Source organism: Hemiscyllium ocellatum, chromosome 3 (genome assembly GCF_020745735.1).
Source record: "Hemiscyllium ocellatum isolate sHemOce1 chromosome 3, sHemOce1.pat.X.cur, whole genome shotgun sequence".
NCBI lineage: Eukaryota > Metazoa > Chordata > Chondrichthyes > Orectolobiformes > Hemiscylliidae > Hemiscyllium > Hemiscyllium ocellatum.
The window spans coordinates 9277039-9300109 of NC_083403.1; the positions used below are offsets into that span (position 1 = coordinate 9277039).

At 40.6% G+C, this 23071-nt stretch overlaps 1 protein-coding gene across 1 annotated transcript in view; it reads left to right on the forward strand.

Annotated features, from left to right (window-relative positions):
• Positions 1-23071, forward strand: part of LOC132834399 (dynein axonemal heavy chain 8-like) — a 1143262-nt gene that overhangs the window by 537351 nt on the left and 582840 nt on the right. Inside the window, exons 25-26 of the mRNA XM_060853284.1 lie at positions 9058-9256; positions 22503-22696. Of these exons, the coding sequence (XP_060709267.1) occupies positions 9058-9256; positions 22503-22696 (393 nt within the window). The remainder of the gene's footprint in view (positions 1-9057; positions 9257-22502; positions 22697-23071) is intronic.

Sequence of the window (23071 nt, forward strand, 5' to 3'; positions counted from 1 at the left end):
GGCCATTCAGCCCATCGAGTCCACTCTGCCATTCAATCATGGCTGATGGGCATTTCAACTCCACTTACCCGCATTTTCCCCGTAGCCTTTAATTCCTCGTGATATCAAGAATCTATCAATCTCTGCCTTGAAGACATTTAGCGTCCCGGCCTCCACTGCACTCTGCGGCAATGAATTCCACAGGCCCACCACTCTCTGGCTGAAGAAATGTCTCCGCATTTCTGTTCTGAATTGACCCCTCTAATTTTAAGGCTGTGTCCACAGGTCCTAGACTCCTCGCCTAACCGAAACAATTTCCTAGCGTCCACCCTTTCCAAGCCATGTATTATCTTGTAAGTTTCTATTAGATCTCCCCTTAATCTTCTAAACTCCAATGAATACAATCCCAAGATCCTCAGCCGTTCCTCATATGTTAGACCAACCATTCCAGGGATCAACCGTGTGAATATCCGCTGGACACGTTCCAGTGCCAGTATGTCCTTCCTGAGGTGTGGGGACCAAAACTGGACACAGTACTCCAAATGGGGCCTAACAAGAGCTTTATAAAGTCTCAGTAGCACAATGGTGCTTTTATATTCCAACCCTCTTGAGATAAGTGACAACATTGCATTCGCTTTCTTAATCACGGACTCAACCTGCATGTTTACCTTTAGAAAATCTTCGACTAGCACTCCCAGATCCCTTTGTACTTTGGCTTTACGAATTTCCTCATCGTTTAGAAAATAGTCTATGCTTTTATTCTTTTTGCCAAAGTGCAAGACCTCACATTTGCTCACGTTGAATTCCATCAGCCATTTCCTGGACCACTCTCCCAAACTGACAAGATCCTTCTGTAGCCTCCCCACTTCCTCAGTACTACCTGCCTGTCCACCTAACTTTGTATCATCGGCAAACTTCGCTAGAATGCCCCCAGTCCCTTCATCCAGATCATTAATATATAATGTGAACAGCTGTGGCCCCAACACTGAACCCTGCGGGACACCGCTTGTCACCGGCTGCCATTCCGAAAAAGAACCTTTTATCCCAACTCTCTGCCTTCTGTCAGACAGCCAATCCTCAATCCATTCCAGTAGCTCACCTTGAACACCATGGGCCCCCACCTTGCTCAGCAGCCTCACGTGTGGCACCTTATCAAAGGCCTTTTGGAAGTCTAGATAGACCACATCCACTGGGTTTCCCTGGTCTAACCTACTTGTCACCTCTTCAAAGAATTCCAATAGGTTTGTCAGGCATGACCTCCCCTTACTAAATCCATGTTGACTTGTTCTAATCAGACTTTGCTCTTCCAAGAATTTAGAAACCTCATCCTTAATGATGGATTCTAGAATTTTACCAAAAACCGAGGTTAGGCTAATTGGCCTATAATTTTTCATCTTTTGTCTTGATCCTTTCTTGAACAGCGCTCTTCCAATCATCCGGGACTTTCCCTGAGTTCAGTGACTTTTGAAAGATCTCAACCAATGCCTCCGCTATTTCCTCAGCCACCTCTCTCAGAACTCTAGGGTGTATCCCATCAGGGCCAGGAGATTTATCAATTTTAAGACCTTTTAGCTTTTCTAGCACTATCTCTTTTGTAATGGCAACCATACTCAACTCAGCCCCCTGACTCCCTTTAATTGTTGGGATATTACTCATGTCTTCCACTGTGAAAACTGACGCAAAGTACTTGTTAAGTTCTCCTGCTATTTCTTCTCCTTCCTGAGATATGGGCCCAAATCTGTGCACAATACTCCAAATGTGGCCTGACCAGAGCCTTATATAGACTCAGAAATACATACCTACTTTTATATTCAAGTTTTTTCAAAATAAATGCCATTGTTGCATTTGCCATCATAGCTACTGACTCAACCTCCAAGTTTACCTACAGCTAATCCTGGACTTATGAAATTTCTCCTCATTTATAAAATCGCCCATGCCTCTATTCTTCTTACCAAGATGCATGACCTCACACTTTCCCACGTTGTACTCCATCTGCTACATTTTGGCCCACTGTCCTAACCTATCCAAATCATTCTGCAGTCTCCCCACCTCTTCAATGCTACCTGTCCCTCTACCTATCTTTGTATCATTTGCCAACTTCACCCGAATGCACTCATTTCCTTCATCTTGATCATTTATCAAAGCGAAAGGTTGTGGTCCCAACATTGAGCCTGCAGATCACCCCTTTCAGCATCTATCATCCTGAGAAGGACCCATTTATCCCCACTCTCTCCAGACAACCAATCCATATCTATGCCACCACCTTGCCTGTATCACCTTGGCCCATATTTTACTCAGTAGCCTCCTGTACGGCTCCTTGTCAAAGGCCTCCTTGAAGTTCAGGTAGATAACATCCATTGGTTCTTCTAAGTCTAATCTGCTCATTACTTCCACAAAGAATTCTAACAGATTTGTCAGGCATGATCTCTCCTTGATGAAACCATGCTAACTTTGCCCTATTTTACCGAAGGGCTTATGCTCGAAACGTCGAATTCTCTATTCCTGAGATGCTGCCTGGCCTGCTGTGCTTTGACCAGCAACACATTTGCAGCTGTGATCTCCAGCATCTGCAGACCTCATTTTTTACTCCTATTTTACCATGCACTACTAGGTATTCAGAAACCTCATCCTTCACAATGAACTCCAGGACCTTACCCATGACCAAGGTTCGGCTAATCAGTCTGTAATTTTCCGTCTTTTGCCTTACTTCCTTTTTAGACAGGGGTGTCATGTTAGCTACTTTCCAGTCCTCTGGGACTCTGCTTGATTCTAGTGATTCTTGAAAGATCACCACTAACTCCTCCACTATCTCTTCAGCTTCTCCCTTAGAACTGGCTCAAAGGTTGAAGACAGAAGGTGGTGGTAGTGGGAGGTTGTTTTTCAGACTGGAGACCTGTGACCAGTGGAGTGCTACAAGGATCGGTGCTGGCCCTGTACTTTTTGTCATTTACATAAATGATTTGGATGTGAGCATAAGGGGTACAGTTAGTAAGTTTGCAGATGACACCAAAATTGGAGGTGTAGTGAACAGCAAAGAGGGTTACCTCAGATTACAATAGGATCTGGATCAGATGGGCCAATGGGCTGAGAAGTGGCAGATGGAGTTTAATTCAGATAAATGTGAGGTGCTGCATTTTGGAAAAGCAGATCTTAGCAGGACTTATACACTTAATGGTAAGGTCCTAGGGAGTGTTGCTGAACAAAGAGACCTTGGAGTGTAGGTTCATAGCTCCTAGAAAGTGGAGTCACAGGTAGATAGGATAGTGAAGAAGGTATGCTTTCCTTTATTGATCAGGGTATTGAGTAAAGGAGTTGGGAGGTCATGTTGCGGCTGTACAAGATATTGGTCAGGCCACTGTTGGAATATCGTGTGCAATTCTGGTCACCTTCCTATCGGAAAGATGTTGTGAAATTTGAAAGGGTTCAGAAAAGATTTACAAGGATGTTGCCAGGGTGGGAGGATCTGAGCTACAGGGAGAGGCTGAACAGGCTGGGGCTGTTTTCCTTGGAGCGTCTGAGGCTGAGGGGTGACCTTATAGAGGTTTATAAAATTATGAGGGGCATGGATAGGATAAATAGGCAAAGTCTTTTCCCTGGGGTCAGGGAGTCCAGAACTATCGGGCATAGGCTTAGGGTGAGAGGGGAAAGATATAAAAGAGACCTAAGGGGCAACTTTTTCACGCAGAGGATGGTACATGTGTGGAATGAGCTGCCACAGGATGTCGTGAAGGCTGGTTCAGTTGCAACATTTAAGAGGCATTTGGATGAGTATATGAATAGGAAGGGTTTGGAGGGATATGGGCCGGGTGCTGGCAGGTGGGACTAGATTGGGTTGGGATATATGGTCGGCATGGACGGATTGGACCGAAGGGTCTGTTTCCATTCTGTGCATCTCTATGATTCTATGACTCCAAAATGCAGGTAATTTATCCACCTTCAGGTCAATCAGTTTTTCTAGCACCTTCTCTTTGGTGAAGTCCACTATACTCAGCTCTGCCCTCTCACTCACTTGAATCTTTGGGAAATTACTCGTGCCTTCCACCATGAAGACTGACACAAAGTAATTATTCAGTTCCTCTGCTATTTCTTAGTTCCCCACTGCTACATCTCTAGCATCTTTTTTTTATTAGATTACTTACAGTGTGGAAACAGGCCCTTTGGCCCAACAAGTCCACACCAACATGCCGAAGCGCAACCCACCCAGACTCATTCCCCTACATTTACCCCTTCACCTAACATTACAGGCAATTTAGCATGGCCAATTCACCTAACTTGCATATTTTTGGATTGTGGGAGGAAACCAGAGGACCTGGAGGAAACCCACACAGACACAGGGAGAATGTGCAAACTCCACACAGAGAGTCAGCTGAGGTGGGAATTGAACCCGGGTCTCTGGCGCTGTTAGGCAACAATGCTAACCACTGGCCCAATGTCCACTTTTAGGTGAAAGTGAGGACTGCAGATGCTGAAGATCGGAGTCAAGATTAGAGTAGTGTTGAAAAAGCACAGCAGGTCAGGCAACATCCGAGGAACAGGAAAATCGATGTTTCAGGCAAAAGCCTGATGAAGGGCTTTTACCCGAAACATCAACTAGAGGGCAGGCCATATTGGATTTGCTGCTTGGCAATGAAGACCGAGGACACTAATTGCAATGTATTTAAATCTGCTGGGACCTTTCATCCCCAGTTTGTTCAAATCTGTCCAAATCTCAGATGATGAGCTCCCAAACTGTTACAAAGCGGTAGGTTGAATCCCTCTGTTAATTAAATCAAACACCCAGAAAAGCTCACCTCACCTCATAGTCTGATAAAATATGAATGACAAAGAATTCCCAAATTCCACTATTTAAAAAATATATTGTTTTTTAATCTACAATAGTCTATTAAACAAAAAAACTTCACAAATCCAAGCCCCCATATCTCTTAACTGCTGACTATCTGACTCCAACTCTTTAAAAAATACACAGTTCCAAAAAAAACTGTTATTAAAATTACATTAACGTAATCTCAAAACCACACAGTCTCTGTCTTCTTCTGTGTCTTCACTCTTCTGGCTGCTGATCTCCCTGGTTGTCTTCTTTCTCTTTACTGCGTGTATATTTCACGTGAAAAGGTGTCTTTGATGGAGACTGTTTTCTAATTTCTTTGAGAGCAAGGTGTTAGTTTGGCAGCTAGCTCTCCAGCAGTTTCTTCTCTATGGCTTTTGTTCGCTGACCAATTTTCAAAATGTCTGCATTCTTATACTGCCTCCTGCCCCCCAACATCGATCATCTCATTGGTTTGATGTTGGCAAAACATTAAATTCAAACTTGATTGAGTTTTAGCATTCTGAGGCATAACAAACTAATTGGTTAAATTAAAATTGTTATCAAAGCTGCAACCAAATTGCAGGTATCCAGTTCACTGCCAAATGTTATATATTTTCAATGTTCCAGTACACTCTGGGACTGCCATCTAGTCATATACATGGGCACTTGTAATCTCTCGGTTCAGAAAAGCATTCTCTTACTTTTAGAGGTACAGTATGTACCTTCAATTTCATAGCACTGAATAAAAGTGAACATTTTCACATTTTGAAGGCTTTCCAGTATCTGGTGGTACCACATTGAATAATGAATAGATGTTAAGCTACATTGGACATTAGAGAAAGAATAGCACTCCCTTATCGAGTTTTGCAAATACTTTTCATCAGCTTGTTCAGATGTATTATGAGATATATCTGCACAGGTGGGAATTTAACCCTGCCATTAATGCTCAGAGATAGGGACAATTCCAAAATGCCAAGAAAGCCAGATAGCATGTGCAAAGCAGTCTCGAGGAGTTGTACATAGCTAATGGGACATGCTGAAGAGAATTGCATGAGAAACCTCACTGGAGCTTACAGAAAGAAACCCTTCATGAAACTGTCCAAAATTAGCCAATTTCTGGTTTCTTTTCAGCCTCAAGTTGAAGCAAATTTTTATCATATTGGTTCCTGATGAAGCGTTTATGTCCGAAATGTCGATTCTTCTGCTCCTTGGATGCTGCCTGACCTGCTTTGCTTTTCCAACACCACCACAATGTCCACTTTTGCATCTCCTTTGCCCTTTATATATCTAACGAAACTAAATATGTAAGTAAGCTCGCTGAGTTTGAAGGTTTGTTTTCAGCTGTTTTGTCACCACAACTAGGTAACATCATCAGTGAGAGTCTCTGGTAAAGCGCTTGTGGCATGTCCCACCTCTCTATTAAAAGTGTTTGGTTTCTTAATGTGGGTAATGTCATTTCCAGTTCTTTTTTTTTCAAGAGAAGGTAGATAGGATCTAAATCAATGTGTTTATTAATGGGGTTCTGTTAAGAATACCATGCCTCTAAGAATTCTCATGTCCCTTTGTTTCACCTGTCCTTGGATGTGGTTGTTGGCCCAGTCAAAGTGGTGTCTTTCTTTGTCTGTATGTGTAGAAACTAGTGATAGTGGATCATGTCTTTTAGTGGCCAGTTGGTGTTCATGTACCTTGGTGGCATGTTTCCTACTAGTTTGCCGAATGCAGTGCTTTTTACAGTTCTTGCACAATATCTTGTAAATGATATTAGTTTTGCTGGTGGTATCTAATGGATCCTTTAGGTTCATTAGTCGCTGTTTAAGTGTGTTCATAGATTTGTGGGCTACCATGATGCCAAGGGGTCTGAATAGTCTAATGTCTTGATGCAACTCCATTTGTGGGTGTTGGGATGATTGCTTCTGAAGTTAAGTATTTGGTCTGTGTTTTCTTGTTTTTCTGTAGACGCTGGTTTGAAGCTCTCCATTAACTATGTGTTCAACTGTCACCTCTAGAAATGGGAGTCTGTTGCCGTTCTGCTCTTTTGTAAATTTTATGCCTGTCAGGATATTGCTACATCACACGGCAGCACCCAAGAAAACAAAAATCAGAAGAAAAATATCTATGAAACGTTTTCAAGAAAAATAAACACCCAATAAACACAGTCCGCCAATTCCTCAGAAATAAACCCAAACAAGCAGACACAATGCAACTAAAAACTATAGCCACATTACCTTACATCAAAGATACATCAGAAATGACTTCCAGACTACTCAGACTCCTTGGCAAACTAGCAGGAAACATATCACCAGGATACATGAACACCAACTGGCCTCCAAAAGACACGATCCACTATCACTAGTTCCTATACATACAGATAAATAAGGATACCGCTTTTGACTGGGACAACACACACATCCTTGGATAGGCAAAAAAAAGACATGCACAAGAATTCTTAGAGGCATTGTGTTCTAACCAGAACTCGATCAATAAACAAAACACATTGATTTAGATGCTATCTATCTTCCCTTGAAAAAAAAACAGAAATGACATTACTCACCTTTAGCAACCAAAACTTCTTAATAGAGAAGCGGGACATGCCACCAGCGCTTCACCGGAAACTCTGATGGTGTTGCCTCGTCGTAGTGATGAAACATCTGAAAACAAATCTTCAAGTTCAGCGAGCTAACTTACATAATTTTTATCAAACTGAGCTACAAATCTTCTCAAAAATTGTGAACTAAAGAAACTCTTACAGTCTTTCTTGATATTACTGGCTAGCTTACTCTCATATTTAATCTTCTCTTCCTGATTTCTTTTTTGCTGCCCTCTGTTGATCTTTGTATACTTCCCAATCCTCTGGTTTTCCGTTGCCTTCGTCACATTATTAGATTAGATTACTTACAGTGTGGAAACAGGCCCTTCGGCCCAACAAGTCCACACCGACCCGCCGAAGCGCAACCCACCCATACCCCTACATTTACCCCTTACCTAACACTACGGGCAATTTAGCAGGGCCAATTCACCTGACCTGCACATCTTTGGACTGTGGGAGGAAACCGGAGCACCCGGAGGAAACCCACGCAGACACGGGGAGAACGTACAAACTCCACACAGCCTGTCGCCTGAGTCGGGAAATGAACCCGGGTCTCAGGCGCTGTGAGGCAGCAGTGCTAACCACTGTGCTACCGTGCCGCCCAAATGTTTATATGTTTTCTCTTTTATTTTATGCTATCCCTGATTCCCTAGTTAGCCATGGTTGCCTCATCCTCCCTGTACCATGGTTCTTTTTCCTTAAGATGAATCTCTGCTGCATCTCCTGGATTACCTCCAGAAACTCCTGCCATTGCTGTTTCATTGTCTTTCCTGCGAGGCTCCTCTCCCAGTCAGATAAAAATAATGACTGCAGATGCTGGAAACCAGATTCTGGATTAGTGGTGCTGGAAGAGCACAGCAGTTCAGGCAGCATCCAAGGAGCAGTAAAATCGACGTTTTGGGCAAAAGCCCTTCATCAGGAAGCTTTATTCCTGATGAAGGGCTTTTGCCTGAAACATCGATTTTACTGTTCCTCGGATGCTGCCTGAACTGCTGTGCTCTTCCACCACCACTAATCCTCTCCCAGACAGTTCTACCCAGCTCCTCTCTCATGCCTCTGGAAGTGGTTGAAGCGGGTACATTAACAACATTTAAAAGGCATTTGGACAAATACATAGATAGGGACGATTAGAAGGATATGGGCCAAGTGCGGTGAAAGGGTTACCATGGATGGGCATTTTGATCGGTGTGGACTAGTTTGGGTCAAAGAGCCTATCTCCATGCTGTCAGACTCTCTAAGCAGTGGACCTGACACACCAATATACATGAATATGGGGGTTGGTTGGCTTGGATGGCTGGTATGTAATGTGGAATGAAGCCACCAGTATTTGTTCAATTCTCCCATTAGCTGAGATCCTGCCTTTTCAACCTTACCCCTCACCTGAGGTGTGCTGTCTCTGAAGATAAACTGAACACCAATTGTTTATCTAATGAGAGAGTGATCTTTCAGTCCTCTAGGGCGAAGACAATTTTACCTATACATACATTAATAGTATTTATCAGCTTGTTATATTTTGGAAATAATTTTCATTCAGTGGGGTCGTCCTGTAAAATTGTGATATAAACACCATTTTTTGGAATGAATTTAAGTTAAGGTCAATGCTTTTGAAATTCAATCTTTTTAATGCAAAATTGCAAGTTAACCCTATTTTAACCCTACCACTACATTACCTTTTGTGCTATAGGTTATGGTACCAAATCTGGATGATATTCAGCATGCAATTAACCGGACAATCCAGATGGTTTTGGATGTGAGCCGTAAGGTCCTACATTGGAGGCAATCAAAAAATAACCAAGAGAATGCTGATGATGCACAAAACGTAGAAGGTGCTTGGAAAAAAAAGGACATGACTATTGAAATTGGTGATATTTTTCTGTTTAAAAGTATTTCATGTTCTTAACATCATTTTTGAAAACACCATGGATTTACCTGCAATGGTTCAAGAAGACAGCTTCCCAATAACCTCTCGAACAAAAAGAGATGACTATAAATTCTGGCATACCCACATCCCAAAGCTAAATAAATTGTCTTTGTCACATATGTCCTGTGCTTATTAGAAATAAAATTAAATTTTGCAATTTCGTAACTTTCCTGATGGAAAATTGGAATATCAAGGTAAAAACTAAACCAAAAATCTAGAATAAAAGATGGAATAAAAGCTAGTCTCAGTAATGATGATAATGAAACCAGTGAACTGGCATAAATACCCATTCAGTTCACAAATGTGCTTCACAGAAAGAGATCTGCTGTCTTGACCCTGTCTGGAAATCTCCAGATCCAGCATAAAGTTTCACTCTTAAATGCCGTCTGAAAAGCTTGAGCTACAGAGAAATTAAATCAGAATAAAGCCAGACAAATTACCCAATATCAACCTAAGTATTAGAAATGATAAAGATTTATCCTACCAGTTAACTCTCAAAGTCCTTCTATTTCTGCTAAAATGGGAGAACTGCCCCACAAGCTAGTCAAGCAACAGCCAAACAAAGTCATAATGACACCATCAGTAGTGGCACGAGACAAGTAGAAGCTGCTAATTGACTGAGTATATGTAATACTATTATTGCTTATAGTTGGCAAAGTCTTTATTTTCTGGTATATAGTTTGTAAGGCCTACTGTATAATCTGCTTTAACAGGTCAAAGGAAGAAAGGCCCTCAAGTAATTGATATTATTTGATTTTTAAGAGCCCTTTAAAGGTTTAATCTAAATAAGTAAGTAATGGCAGGAGAGCTCAAAGCAGTGGTTTGCTCCTCCTGTTGTACATGGGAAACACCAAACTGTGTCTCCAAATACAGCTTCTGGAACATTGGTTTCATAGTTGTAGCTCGAGCGTAAGGTCTCTCCCAGACGCACTAAAATCAGATCCCAAGTACCAACCTTATTAGTGGCCAAATAGCTGCTCTCTGTTTAAAAAATATTGCCCTTCACTGTTGTCAAATCATCTGTAGAATCTTCTGATCAAGAACCAACTTGCAATTAATTTTGAGACCTGACCATACAAACAAATGATAGCTTATTTGTTCTCTCTTCCCTTTTTATACTAACTGTTGTCCAAAGTCCAAAGGGCTGCTTTATTTCACAGTTTTCAGTTCACAGCTCCAAACAAATATTGATAAAAGAATGAAACTAGACTAATGAAAAGTCAACAAGGATAATTTCTTCGAGCTTCTTGTTTCTTTTAGTTCAGAATACTTTCTTTGAACAATATATCATGGAGTCAACAATGGAACAGGACCTGGTGTTGAGTAATGAGGAAGGTTTATTAAATTACCTCAGAGTAAAAAGTGAGGTCTGCAGATGCTGGAGATCAGAGCTGAAAATGTGTTGCTGGTTTAAGCACAGCAGGTCAGGCAGCATCCAAGGAACAGGAAATTCCTGATGAAGGGCTCTGGCCCGAAACGTCGAATTTCCTGTTCCTTGGATGCTGCCTGACCTGCTGTGCTTTAACCAGCAACACATTTTCAGCTCTAAATTACCTCAGATCCAAGATTACTCCCAGTGTCACATTCTAGCAAGTACAGGAATAAGAGGATAGATCAGATGCATGCGTGGCTGGAGAAATGGTGTACCAGAGAGGAGTTTAGATTCTTGAGGATTTGGGACTGTTCCTACGGAAGGTGGGACAAATATCCTTGTGGGGGCTTCTGCTAGTTATGTTGTTGAGGTTTTAAACTAACATAGCAAGGAAATGGGAACTAAGTGGAGGTTTACTATATATACTTGTGTAAAAGTCAAATTCCTCAGACAACATTTTAGGGTTACATTTATGGAGTCGACTATTACATGGATACTACTTAAGAGAGGTTGAAATTCATGCTCTAGTCCCAAAATATTATGGCATTAGCAGAAGCGTAATTGATCTCTAAATGAATAAAGAAAAAAAACACAATGAATTACAGTAATCACTGGATAAACAAAAATGAATTAATAAACATTTATTTATACATACAAAAAATGAAACAGAAATATAATGACTTTAAATCACAATTACATGTTACATCTTCAATTAAACATGTCAAATATAAAGTTCATTAAAATTCTGCAAAATAACACTGTTCAACATCTTCAGCACCAAATAAAGCTTGATAATCATCAGGATGAATGATACTATCATAAGCATCTTCTTCATCTTGGCTGTCGTAGCTAAAGGTAGCACATCTTCTGCTTCTTCTTCATCGATGGCACCTGATAGATAAGCGTCCTCTGTACAGTCCAATGCATTCGAAATTCCATATTTCTTGAATGTTTTGAAAATAGTGTCAGGTTTTATTTCCTTTTATGAATCAAAGATCCATTCACAGCTCAGTGGCAGTGATGAAGCTGCCTTCTTTTGTGTATGTTTTTTTCTCCATTACGCATCCAGTTATTCCACTTCATTCTCATCATGTCCTTAAATGGCTTATTAATACCAGCATCTATTGGTTGCAAAACATTGTAAGTCCACCAGGAATTACAGCCACATTGGTGTTCTGTGATCAGATTTTATTAACAACATTCTTCACTAGATGTGATCTAAACTGGTTCCAGACGAGCAAACTCTTTTCCTTGCATCATCCACCAGATTGTAAATTCCAAACTTCCTTTATTCATTTTCTACATCCACCTTCATCCATCCAGCTTTTTAGATGCTTATAGGTGACAATTCTTTTGGAAATTCCCTCTTTGGCAAAGCTTATCTCTTAAAAACAGCCATCAGTTTTAACTTGGTGCCATCAGCCATGCAAGAAAGAACTAAAGTAAACCTACTTTTCTTATGTCAGTGGTTCTCACCAATACTGATTTTTCTCCTTTTTGGTTCACAGTTCAACTCTCTGGCATGTCGACAATAATAGACGTTTTGTCCATGTTGGCAATGCTTATAACTTGTAGCCTTCCTTTTGCAGATTTTTGATTACAAACTGGTAAAACTATAATATCTGATCTAGTTCATCAGGCAACTTTTGTGCAACCCTAGTTCTCTGCCAAAATACTAAGTCATGCCTTCTCATGAACCTTGTGCATCATCTCGCACTTGCCTTAAAACCCGAAATTCCATCCTTCTTTGATTTTTTTCGTGCATGGATTTGGATGCCTTTCTGGACTAACACATTTTGACAATTTTCAAGTACCCACTCTGCAACTTTTTTCTCCAGTTGTGGCCACTTGCTAAATTTCTCTTTGTTGGCATGACTTCCAAAGTAACGTTGTCTGAATTGATTTGATATCTTTCTGCAGTCTCTCACAAGTTTCTCAAACACAATATTCTCTTCCTGCCATATAGTCTTCTCTGCAACTTCAGTAACTTGCAGTTTAAACACTGATGTATGTTTTTTGTTTTCTCTGGAGGTCATTTTTACAAAAAATGATGTAGAAATTTCAAAACCTCATCTAGGTATATGACTGCATTCCACAAGGTTGGTTCTTTCCTGACTCTAGGTGAATGGTGTTGAATTGGTGAGAATTGTATGTCAAATCACATAGTAGTATAAAAAACAAAATTCATTTCCTCATCATAATATTTATGTATAGGATAATACCTTGACTTTCAAATGTTGATCTGTTATCTGTGAAGAGCTAGGGTTAACTTTTACATGGCACCAAAATTCCAGATTTTTTTGCCAAAAATAAGGGGTTTACTTTAAATGAGATTGACTTTTACTCAAGTATATATAATAAATGGGTCAGATTCAGATCTAGAAAGGGAGGTGGAACATTAGTGATGTAGTCAGTGATTTGAGAAGATAAAATAAATGAGGATTTATGCTTCCTTGTTATTCTTTACCAAAACCTCAATTTCTCTATTTACCCAGCATTTCCTATACCTGTTGTGGTTCTGTTCGCCGAGCTGGAAGTTTTTGTTGCAAACGTTTCGTCCCCTGGCTAGGCGACATCATCAGTGCTCTGGAGCCTCCTGCGAAGCGCTTCTTTGATGTTTCTTCCGGTATTTATAGTGGTCTGTCCTTGCCGCTTCCGGGTGTCAGTTTCAGCTGTCCGCTGTAGTGGTTGGTATATTGGGTCCAGGTCGATGTGTTTGTTGATGGAGTTTGTGGATGAATGCCATGCCTCTAGGAATTCCTTGGCTGTTCTCTGTCTGGCTTGCCCTATGATAGTAGTGTTTTCCCAGTCGAATTCATGTTGCTTGTTGTCTGAGTGTGTGGCTACTAGGGATACCAACCACTACAGCGGAAAGCTGAAACTGACACTCGGAAGCGGCAAGGACAGACCACTATAAATACCAGAAGAAACATCAAAGAAGCGCTTCGCAGGAGGCTCCAGAGCACTGATGATGTCGCCGAGCCAGGGGACGAAACGTTTGCAACAAAAACTTCCAGCTCGGCAAACACAACAACGAGCACCCGAGCTACAAATCTTCGCACATTTCCTATACCTCCCAGCCTTGCCCTTGACCCTAACAGGAACATATTGTTTCTGGACTCTTGTTATATCATTTTTGAAGGCTTTGCATTTTCCAGCCGTCCCTTTGCCTGCAAACATTCAATCCCAATCGACTTTTAAGAGTTCTTGCCTAATTCCACCCAATTAGCCTACCTCCAGTTTAGACAGCAGAGATCGAGTGAATCCCTAGAAGAGAATAAAGGCACTAGGAGTATATGTAAGAGGGAAATCAGGAGGGCAAAAAGGAGACGTGAGATTGCTTTGGTAAATAAAGTTCAGGAGAATCTAAAGGAATTCTACACATACAGTAAGGACAAAAGACTAACTTGGGAGACAATAGGGCCACTTAAAGATTAGCAAGGCAAAATTAGCAATTCCATGTGTGGAACCACAGAAGAGGTACTAAACGAGTATTTTGCAATTGTGTTTACTGTAAAAAAGTATCTGGAAAATAGACAACGTAGGGAAATAAGTAGCGACGTCAAGAAAAACATCCATATTAAAGAGGAGGAGGTGCTTGACCTCTTAACATATAGAAAGGTACATAAATCCCTGGAACCTGATGAGGTTTACTCTGGAACTCTATGGGAAGCTAGGGAAGTGATTGCTGGGCTCCTTGCTGAGATATTTGTCTCATCAATAGCCGTATGTGAGGTGCTGGAAGACTGGAAGTTGGCTAATGTGGTACCACTATTTAAAATTCATAAGAAGGCGTGACTTAGTATTTTGGCAGAGAACTAAGATTGCAAAAAAGTTGCCTGCTGAACTAGAAGATCAGGTAAGGAAAAGCCAGAGAACTATAGAATGGTGAGACTGACATCAGTGGTCAGCAAGTTGGTGGAGGGAGTCCTGAGGAACAGGACTTCGATGTATTTGGAAAGGCAAAGACTAATAAGGGGTAGTAAACATGGCTTTGTACATGGCAAACCCTATCTCATGAACTTGGCTGAGTTCTTTAAAGAAATAACAAAGAGGATTGATGAAAGCAGAGGGATGGATGTGATCTGCATGGACTTCAGTAAGGCGTTCAACAAGGGCCCTCATGGTAGACTGGTTAGCAAGGTTAGATCACATGGAAAAGAGGGAGAACTCGCCAGTTTGATGCAGAACTGGCTCGAAGGTAGAAGACAGAAATGGGTAGGAGAAGGTTGCTTTTCAGACTCAAGGCCTGTGACCAGTGGTATATGAAAAGGATTGGTACTGGGTCTACTGCTTTTGTATTATTTATGTAAATGACTTAGATGGGAACATAGGAGGTATAGTTAGTAAGTTTGCAGATGACACCAAAATTGGAAGTGTAGTGGACAGCGAAGAAGGTTACTTCTGAGTACAATGGGATCTTGATTAGATGGACAATGATCCAAGGAGTGGCAGATGGAGTTTAATTTAGATTAATGGGCGATGCTGCATTTTGGAAATGCAAATCAGGTCATGAATTATACACTTAATTGCTGAACAAAGAGACCTTGGAGTACAGGTTCAAAGTTCCTTGAAAGTGGAGTTGCAGTTAGATAGTATATTTAATAAGGTGTTTGGTATGCTTGCCTTTGTTGATCAGTGCACTGAGTATAAGAATTGGGAGGTCGTGTTGCAACTATACAGGGCATTGGTTAGGCCACTATTAGAAAACTGCGTTTAATTCTGGTCTCCCTGCTATAGGAAGGATGTTATGAAGCTTGAAAGGATTCAAAAAAGATTTACAAGGATGTTGCCAGAGGTGGAGGGTTTGTTGAGGAAGTCTCAACCAGAGTGCATAGAGAGGAACCACTAGATGTTTTGCATTTAGAATTAAAGAAGGCATTCAACAAGGTACCTCACAAAGGTTAAGTCATAAGAGGTCTTGATGTTGGTTGTAGTCTATTGGTGTAGTTGGAGAATTGGCTACTGGGTAGGAAAACAGTGAATGGAGATAAATGGTTATTTTTCAGGATCATGACTGTTTACAAGATATTAATGACTTGGAAATAAGTGAATGAACAATAGCCAAATTTGTAGATAATACAAAGTAGGTGGAAAGGTAGGTTGCAGGAGGGATAGAAAGAGTTTGTAGAGAGATATTAATTGGTTAGGCAATTGAGTAAAAAGGTGGCAAATGAAGTATAATATGGGAAAATGTGAACTTCATTTTGGAAGGTAAGCCAAAAGAACAGAGCATTATTTAAATGCTGGAGAAAACTGCAACACAATGGAACCTGGCATTGTGCACAAAACAGAGAAATCTATCACATGGATGCTGTCATAATTGTAATGCGGTCAGCCAGGCAGACCTCATAGAGTGTGAGTTCCCTGTTTGCAGCTGTTAACCTGGCCCAATCAGGGAGCGCTGGCTGACTAATATAAACAGTGCTTGGCACTCTGACAGCTGGCTCTGAGGAAGCTGGATCAGCATCAATGACTCTCCATAAAGAGTGACTTGGTGGTGGGATTATTGGAATTATCTGTGAAATTATTTCAACAGTATTACAAGGAAAAAAATATACTTGAAGACACTCACTCGCCACAGTTGTCATTGAGATGGGGTAAGCATTTTTGGCATCAAGTCGTTATGAGAAGCTTGACAATTTCAAGCCTGCCATCAAAGACTGGACCCAGTATATGAAAAGAATGTGTTATTTTTTTATAAAAAACTGACATTGGAACAGATGAAAAGCAACGAGTAATTTGCCTGACAGCTTCTGGACCTGTAGCTTTTTTGGTTATCAGGCACCCTACATTTTCTAAGGCACCAGATACTAAAATCATTCAAGAGTTGACAGGTTTAGCTAAGGAATATTGTGACCCCACATCTCCTCCAATTCTGATATGCCATCAGTTTTACTTCGTAATTGAAGAACCATATTGGGATTTTTGACGAGTTTAAGATGATTGGCAGAGGCATGTGACTTTGGATTAACCTTTAATGAGCTGCTGAGAGACCATTTAGTATGTGGGATTAATCATGTAGACATGCAAAAGCACCTAATACCTGAAGCTGGACTTCAAACAATCAGTACAACTGTGGTTGTCATTAAAAAATGCAGCAAGTGGAGCATGAGTTGCAGCGTATGCCAATGGAAGTGAACGTCCTCATCAGGCTGACTGAGCTTGAGAGATACTACTTAAATGAAGGCAATTGCATAGCCTCATTCAGCTCATATCCTGATCAGAGGGATGCTAGTTTAGCCCAAGCAAAACCCGAAAACAAAGCCATGCTTGAACCAAATAGTTAACATTTTCTTCAGGATGTGGGTCGGCAAGCCACTGTAGTTCCTTCTGGTATGCGGATTTGAGACAGTCACACCAGTATCCAGTACAGCGCACACCCTGGAAAGCCCATCTTCATCTGGCTTGGAACAGTTAATTTGCTTAGTAATGTCCAACTCTGAATCAATCAAAATAAATGTCTGGCTAAGTGGTCCCCCAGTTCTAATCGAGATTGATACTGCTGCAGCTGTATCAGTGATTGCGGAATCAGATTTTAACAATCTGCACTCTAACCCTGAAGTTTGATTTTAGCTAGAATGAGAACCGTTACAAATGAAGAGTATAACTTCAATTCCAGTCTCGTATAAGAACAGCTGGTTCAGTTACCACTGACTGTAGTGAAAGGCTTGGGTCCAAGTGTTTCAGGGCAAAATTGATTGAGATTGTTATGGGGTAAACCCCTCTGCTTAATTTGAACAAGCAGCACAGAAAAGATTTAGCCTGTGCAGTAATCTGTGAAAATTCGACAGGCCAAGAATAATTTAAAGTAAAAATTAAAAACTTTATTTCTTAAAGTATAATCGAGAATAATTAACTAACAACTATTTACAAGTCATTCCTCTAACCTATCTTTTACTTTCCCTTCTATAATATTATTTCAATAAAATCCTGATTAAGATTTACTGAAAAATTCAAATTTCAAAACCAGCCAACCGTCGAATCTTCTCTTTATGTCTTCCTCTGTAGATTTTGTTATGAAGATATGGGAGTACTGTACCTTGAAGAGTTAAAAGCTAGCAGAACTACAAGACATAGCACCAAGTGTTCTGAACAAGATATGATGTAACATTTGGTCGAACAGCTCAATTAGCTAGTTGCCTGGAAACAAAAAAACAAATTTGAATTTGGCCAATTAGTTTAAATTATACCCCAAAAAATACCAAACTCCAATCAAGTTTGAATTTAGTATATTGACAATCTTAAAACCCAATGACACAATCCGATGCTTTGGGGGTATAAAACCTTGGAAAATTGAACAGTTAGGAGGAGAACTGTGAAGCCACTAGCATTTACAGATTGCCTGGAAAAATAGCTCTCTTAAAGGTACCTTTATCAATCAGTAACCTGTGAAACTGAAATCCCTCAGAAGAAGAAAAGAAGATGAAGAAAAATATAAGAGAGGATTCGACATCTGGCTGGTTTTGAAAATTTGAATTTTTGTGCGTTTATAGAAGGGAGGGTAAAAGATAGGTGAGAGGAAGGAGTTATAAATAGTTGGTAGTTAATTGTTAACTGTTATACTTTAAGAAATAAATTTGTTAATTTTTACTTTGAATAGTTTTTGGCCCCTCAAACTTTCACAGATTACTGCATGGGATAAATGTTTTCTGTGTTGCTGGTTTAAATTAAGCAAGAGGGTTTACTCTGTGTTGTAACTGCTTACTTCCAGTTCAGTGTCGACGTTTTTCTCTGTGCAAACTCCTTCTCTGGACAGTACCTCTCAGAGAGTTCTGATTAGCAGCCTACATCTGTAGGTCTTATTGCAGTTCTCCCCCAATTTTTCCTGGTCGTATACCCCCCCAAAGCATCAGATTGTGTCATTGACTTCTAATATTGTCAAAGTACTAAATTCAAACTTGATTGGAGTTTAGTTTTTAGGGGGTATAATTTAAACTGACTGGCCACATTTGATTTTGTTTTTGTCTCCAGGCAACCAGCTACCCTAGCTGCTAGACCAAAAGGTTACATTGTATCTTGTTCAGAACACTTGGTGCTGTCAGGTGGTTTTGCTAGCTTTTAACTTTCTTAAAGATACAATACAACCACATCTTCAAAACAAGAATGATTCATTTTAATTGGCTCAATAGCTTTCAATTCAAAGTCCAAATTAAATACCCAGATGTTTTTCAGGAAAGTTTAGGGACTAGTTTAGGGAAAGGAGCCAAGGCCACTATGCATGTTGACCAGGAAGCAATTCAATGATTCTGCAAAGTAGTTAATGCCATTTGCCTTACATGCAAATGAAGAGGCTGCAAAATGAAGGAGTCATCAAACCAGTACAGCTTGAAGAAAAGGCAGCACCAGTCGTACCAATTGTGAAGCGCAATGGATAAGTTCACCTTTGTAGAGATTTTAAACAAATGACAAACCACTTCTCACAGCAGGATAAATACCCAATCCCTCGTATAGAGGACTTATTTGCAAAACTGGTTGGTGGGTGGGGTGGGGTGTGTGGGGAGCGATTTGCTGTACTTCACAAAGCTGGACATGAGCCATGCATACCTGCAATTGCAGTGTTGAGGATTCTCAGTAGTATGCTATAATTAATACCCATAAGTGTTTGTACCAATATATAAGACTGCCATTTGGGATATCATCAGCCTGTGCCATTTGTCGGTGGAGAATGGAGAACATTTTACAAGGTCTACCACCATTTATCTAGATGACATGCTAATAACAGGGAAGATAAATAAAAAGCACATAGAGAACTTGGACACAGCCCTTAGATGTTCCTCCAAGGCAGTTGTAAGGCTTAGAAGGGAAATTTGTGTGTTTCAGGCACTCCAAGTGTCAACAAGACCAAAGTTACACCCGTTGGAAGATAAAGAGAGGATGGTCAAATGTGCCCCAGCTCCACGTCTGTACTGGAAAATAGGTCTTTCCTAGGATTGGTGAATTATTACAGAAGGTTCATACACAGCCTGTTCTCCACCTGACACCTTTACATCTACTGTTGAAAAAGGGTCAGCCCGGAAATGGTCTCGCAGGCAAAATGTAGCCTTTAGAGAAGTGAAGAAGCAGCTATCATCATCTAAGGTGTTGGCACACTATGATCATAAGTGTGATCTGGTGCTGGCATGTGATGCCTCGCTGTATGGCATTGGGGCAGTGTTAACTCAAGATAACCAAATGAAGAGGAAGGCCAATAGCAAATGCTCCACAGGCTTCGGCTGATGCGGAGTGCAAATCCGCTAGATAGAGAAGGAAGGTTTGGCAGTAACTTTGATGTTAGAAAGTTCCATTAATACCTTTACAGACGTAAATTTGTAAACCCCTCCAAGGGCTACTCAAAGAGAACAAGGCCATTCTGCCCATAGCTTCAGGTAACATTCGGCAGTGGAGTCTTGTTCTAAATGCATACAATTACAAGTGGAACACTGTCCAGGAAGGCAACTGGCAAATGCAGATGTCTTCAGGTGTCTCCTGCTGGCAGATACACCACCAGTGATGCCCCAGCTGGAAAAGTTCCATTCTGGTTTTAGTTTTTCTGGATAGCCTTCCTGTCATAGTTGACAATATCAGACTGTGGATGCAAAAGGATACATTCCTGGCAAAACTAAAACAGCTGCTGGTGATGGAGGAAGCAAAAGGACCATCACAACCAGAACTGAAACCTCTCTAGGCCTGGTAAAACCAGGTCACCATAGAAAACAACATTATATTATGGGGAGCAAGAGTGTTTGTCCCAAGCAAAGGTTGTTGCCCAGATTTTGGGCAAACTCCACAAGGGTCGTCCATGGGTGTCCAAAATGAAGATGTTGGTGAGACGTTATGTCTGTTGGCCAAGATTGGATGCAGGCATAGTCACATTTGTGGGGCAGTACTCAGAGTGCTAACAAGGGGTGAAAATTATTGCTAGCAGCTCCCCATATTCATGAGAATGGCCAGGTAAATTGTGGACTCGGTGACATATCGACTATCATGGGCTCAATGTTGTTAATCATTATGGACATATTGGTTGGACATGTGTAGAGTTCATTCTTCAAATCCTGGAAAGACAAAAGAAAATCTGCAAACATCTTTTACAATAAACTGTTTCCTGACATGCTGGTCACAGACAAAGGGTCATCTTTCACCAGCAGGGAATTTGAGTATTCCCAAATGTTGAATGCCATTCGGCATATAAGGATAGCTCCATACCATCCATCATCCACTGGTCTGGCAAAAAAAGCAGTCCAAGTTCAAAGGCATGCTTAAAGAAATAGCCTATAGTTTCACTTGATACCAAACTGTTCCAGTTCCTTTTTGATTTTTGGACCACCCCTCAAGCAATGACAGGGATAGCTCCAGCAGATGGGGAGAAGACTCTGCACCAAGTTAAATCTGATCTTTCCAGACCTGGATGGATGGTTAAGCAGCATCAGGAATGCCAATGCTGGATGCAAGACTTCTCAAAGTGATAGAGATAGTTTACTTCAGGGAACAAAGTCTGGTGCCAAAACCACAGAAATGGCCCTGATTGTTAAAAGGCATGGTTGATGCGAGGTCAGGTCCCATGACATTCAATGTTTGAGTAGGTGAGACAGTCCTGAACAAGTGGGTGGACCACATTAAAGCTGCAACCTCTCAAATGGTGCTGGAGAAAAAACATACCTTGCTCCTCAGAACAACCGGAAATGCTTTGGAACCCATGGGTTCTCCCCCTCCATCTAATGCTGAAGAAATCTCAGAGTCTGAGACTGAAGAAGAGGATAAATTTGCTCTGAGATGCTTCAGATGCAAAAGGGGGCTGCAATCATGTACATACTGCCCTTATCCAAGGCTGAGTCAGAGGAGCCAGACCAGCTGCAAAAATACCCCAAGAGACGCTACCAGATAAAGAGCAGGCCTATGTCCCCGGACTTAGAGGGGGAGGGATGTAGTGATTGCAATGTGGTCAGCCAGGTGGACCTTAGAATTTGAGTTTCCTGATTGGGGTTGTTAACCTGGTCTATTCAGGGAGATCTGGTTGACAGATATATTCAGGAGTGTCAGCTGGCTCTGAGTAAGCCAAACCAGTATCAATACAATGCATTTGTAAATAAAGTTGATGGAATACCAGCCTCTGTGGAGTTATTTCAGGTACATTAGGTTACCATGATGGCAACAGAATGTTGATCCTTATTTCAAGGGGTTGGAGTATAAGAGTTGGTAAGTCTTACTGCACATGGTGCTGGTGAGACCACATCTGGAAGTCTGTGAGTAATCTTGGTCCCCAAATATATTATTTAATTTGTGACAGTTCAGAGATGTTTCACTGGGATATCCCCCGGTATGTAGGGATTGTCTTATGAGTAAAGACCAAACAGATAGAGACTCTACTTGGTGAAATTTATAAGAATGAGATTTTTCTTTGATTTAGGATTCTTAAAGATTTGATAGGGTAAATGCTGAGAGGCTGTTTCCCTTCATGGGGATACTAGGAACTGTTTGTCACATACGAGCTATGGGAGCAAAATACTTATGTATCATTAAGGATGAGATAGATTCTTGATTAGTAGAGGAATCAAGGGTTACAGGGAAAGGGCAAGAAAGTGAATGTGAGGAATGTCAGATCAGCCATGAATCTATTGAATAGCAGAACAGACTAAAGGGACCAGGCGCTACTCCTGTCTTACTACTTATGATCTTATTATAGGACTTGTTGTCAACCTTTTTAGTTAAGTTGACTGGGAGGGGTTGTATCCCACTGCACTTTTATCAGCAGGAAAGCAATGCCAATTAAATATCCCTGATTTTAACAAGTGATGTGCATTGGATAAACAAATAATCTTATTTGTGGTTAAGTTGTTAATTTTGTTCTCTTGAACAGAAGTAACAGAAAGCAAAACTATAAAAACATTGAAGAACTTTTATCACAATGTGGCAGAACACAAAGATGTGAACAAATTAGTTGTACTACTATCTGCTTCTGTCAACTCATTGAGGGATACTATCTCCAGTTCACTAGAAAGTTTTCAAAAATTTAAGATGCTTTGGATAGAAGACAGAGAAACAACAATTAAGGTAATACAAATATTTTCATTTAAGCCTCATCTGTATAAAAAACAAACTCTTGAATTTCTATTTTGCCAATTCATGGTGTTATTTCCTCCCACAAACTTTCAACATAAGTCCACAAATCGACTTTTACATTTTTGTGAAGAAGACATTGGAAATTTGGAGAAAAGTGATTTAAATGCAACTAAGGTTACTTGTTTTCTTTAAATTATTTGAAGTAACTATTTGGATAGACAAAGAGAACACAGTAATATGATGTAAATAGATGTTAGATGAAGTTTAATAATATATTCAAGAGCATTCTACTTTCTGTATATATGTGAACAGTATATCTTCTCATTTTTGTGTGTTTTTAACTTGTGAACTGACATTAGAAAGAAC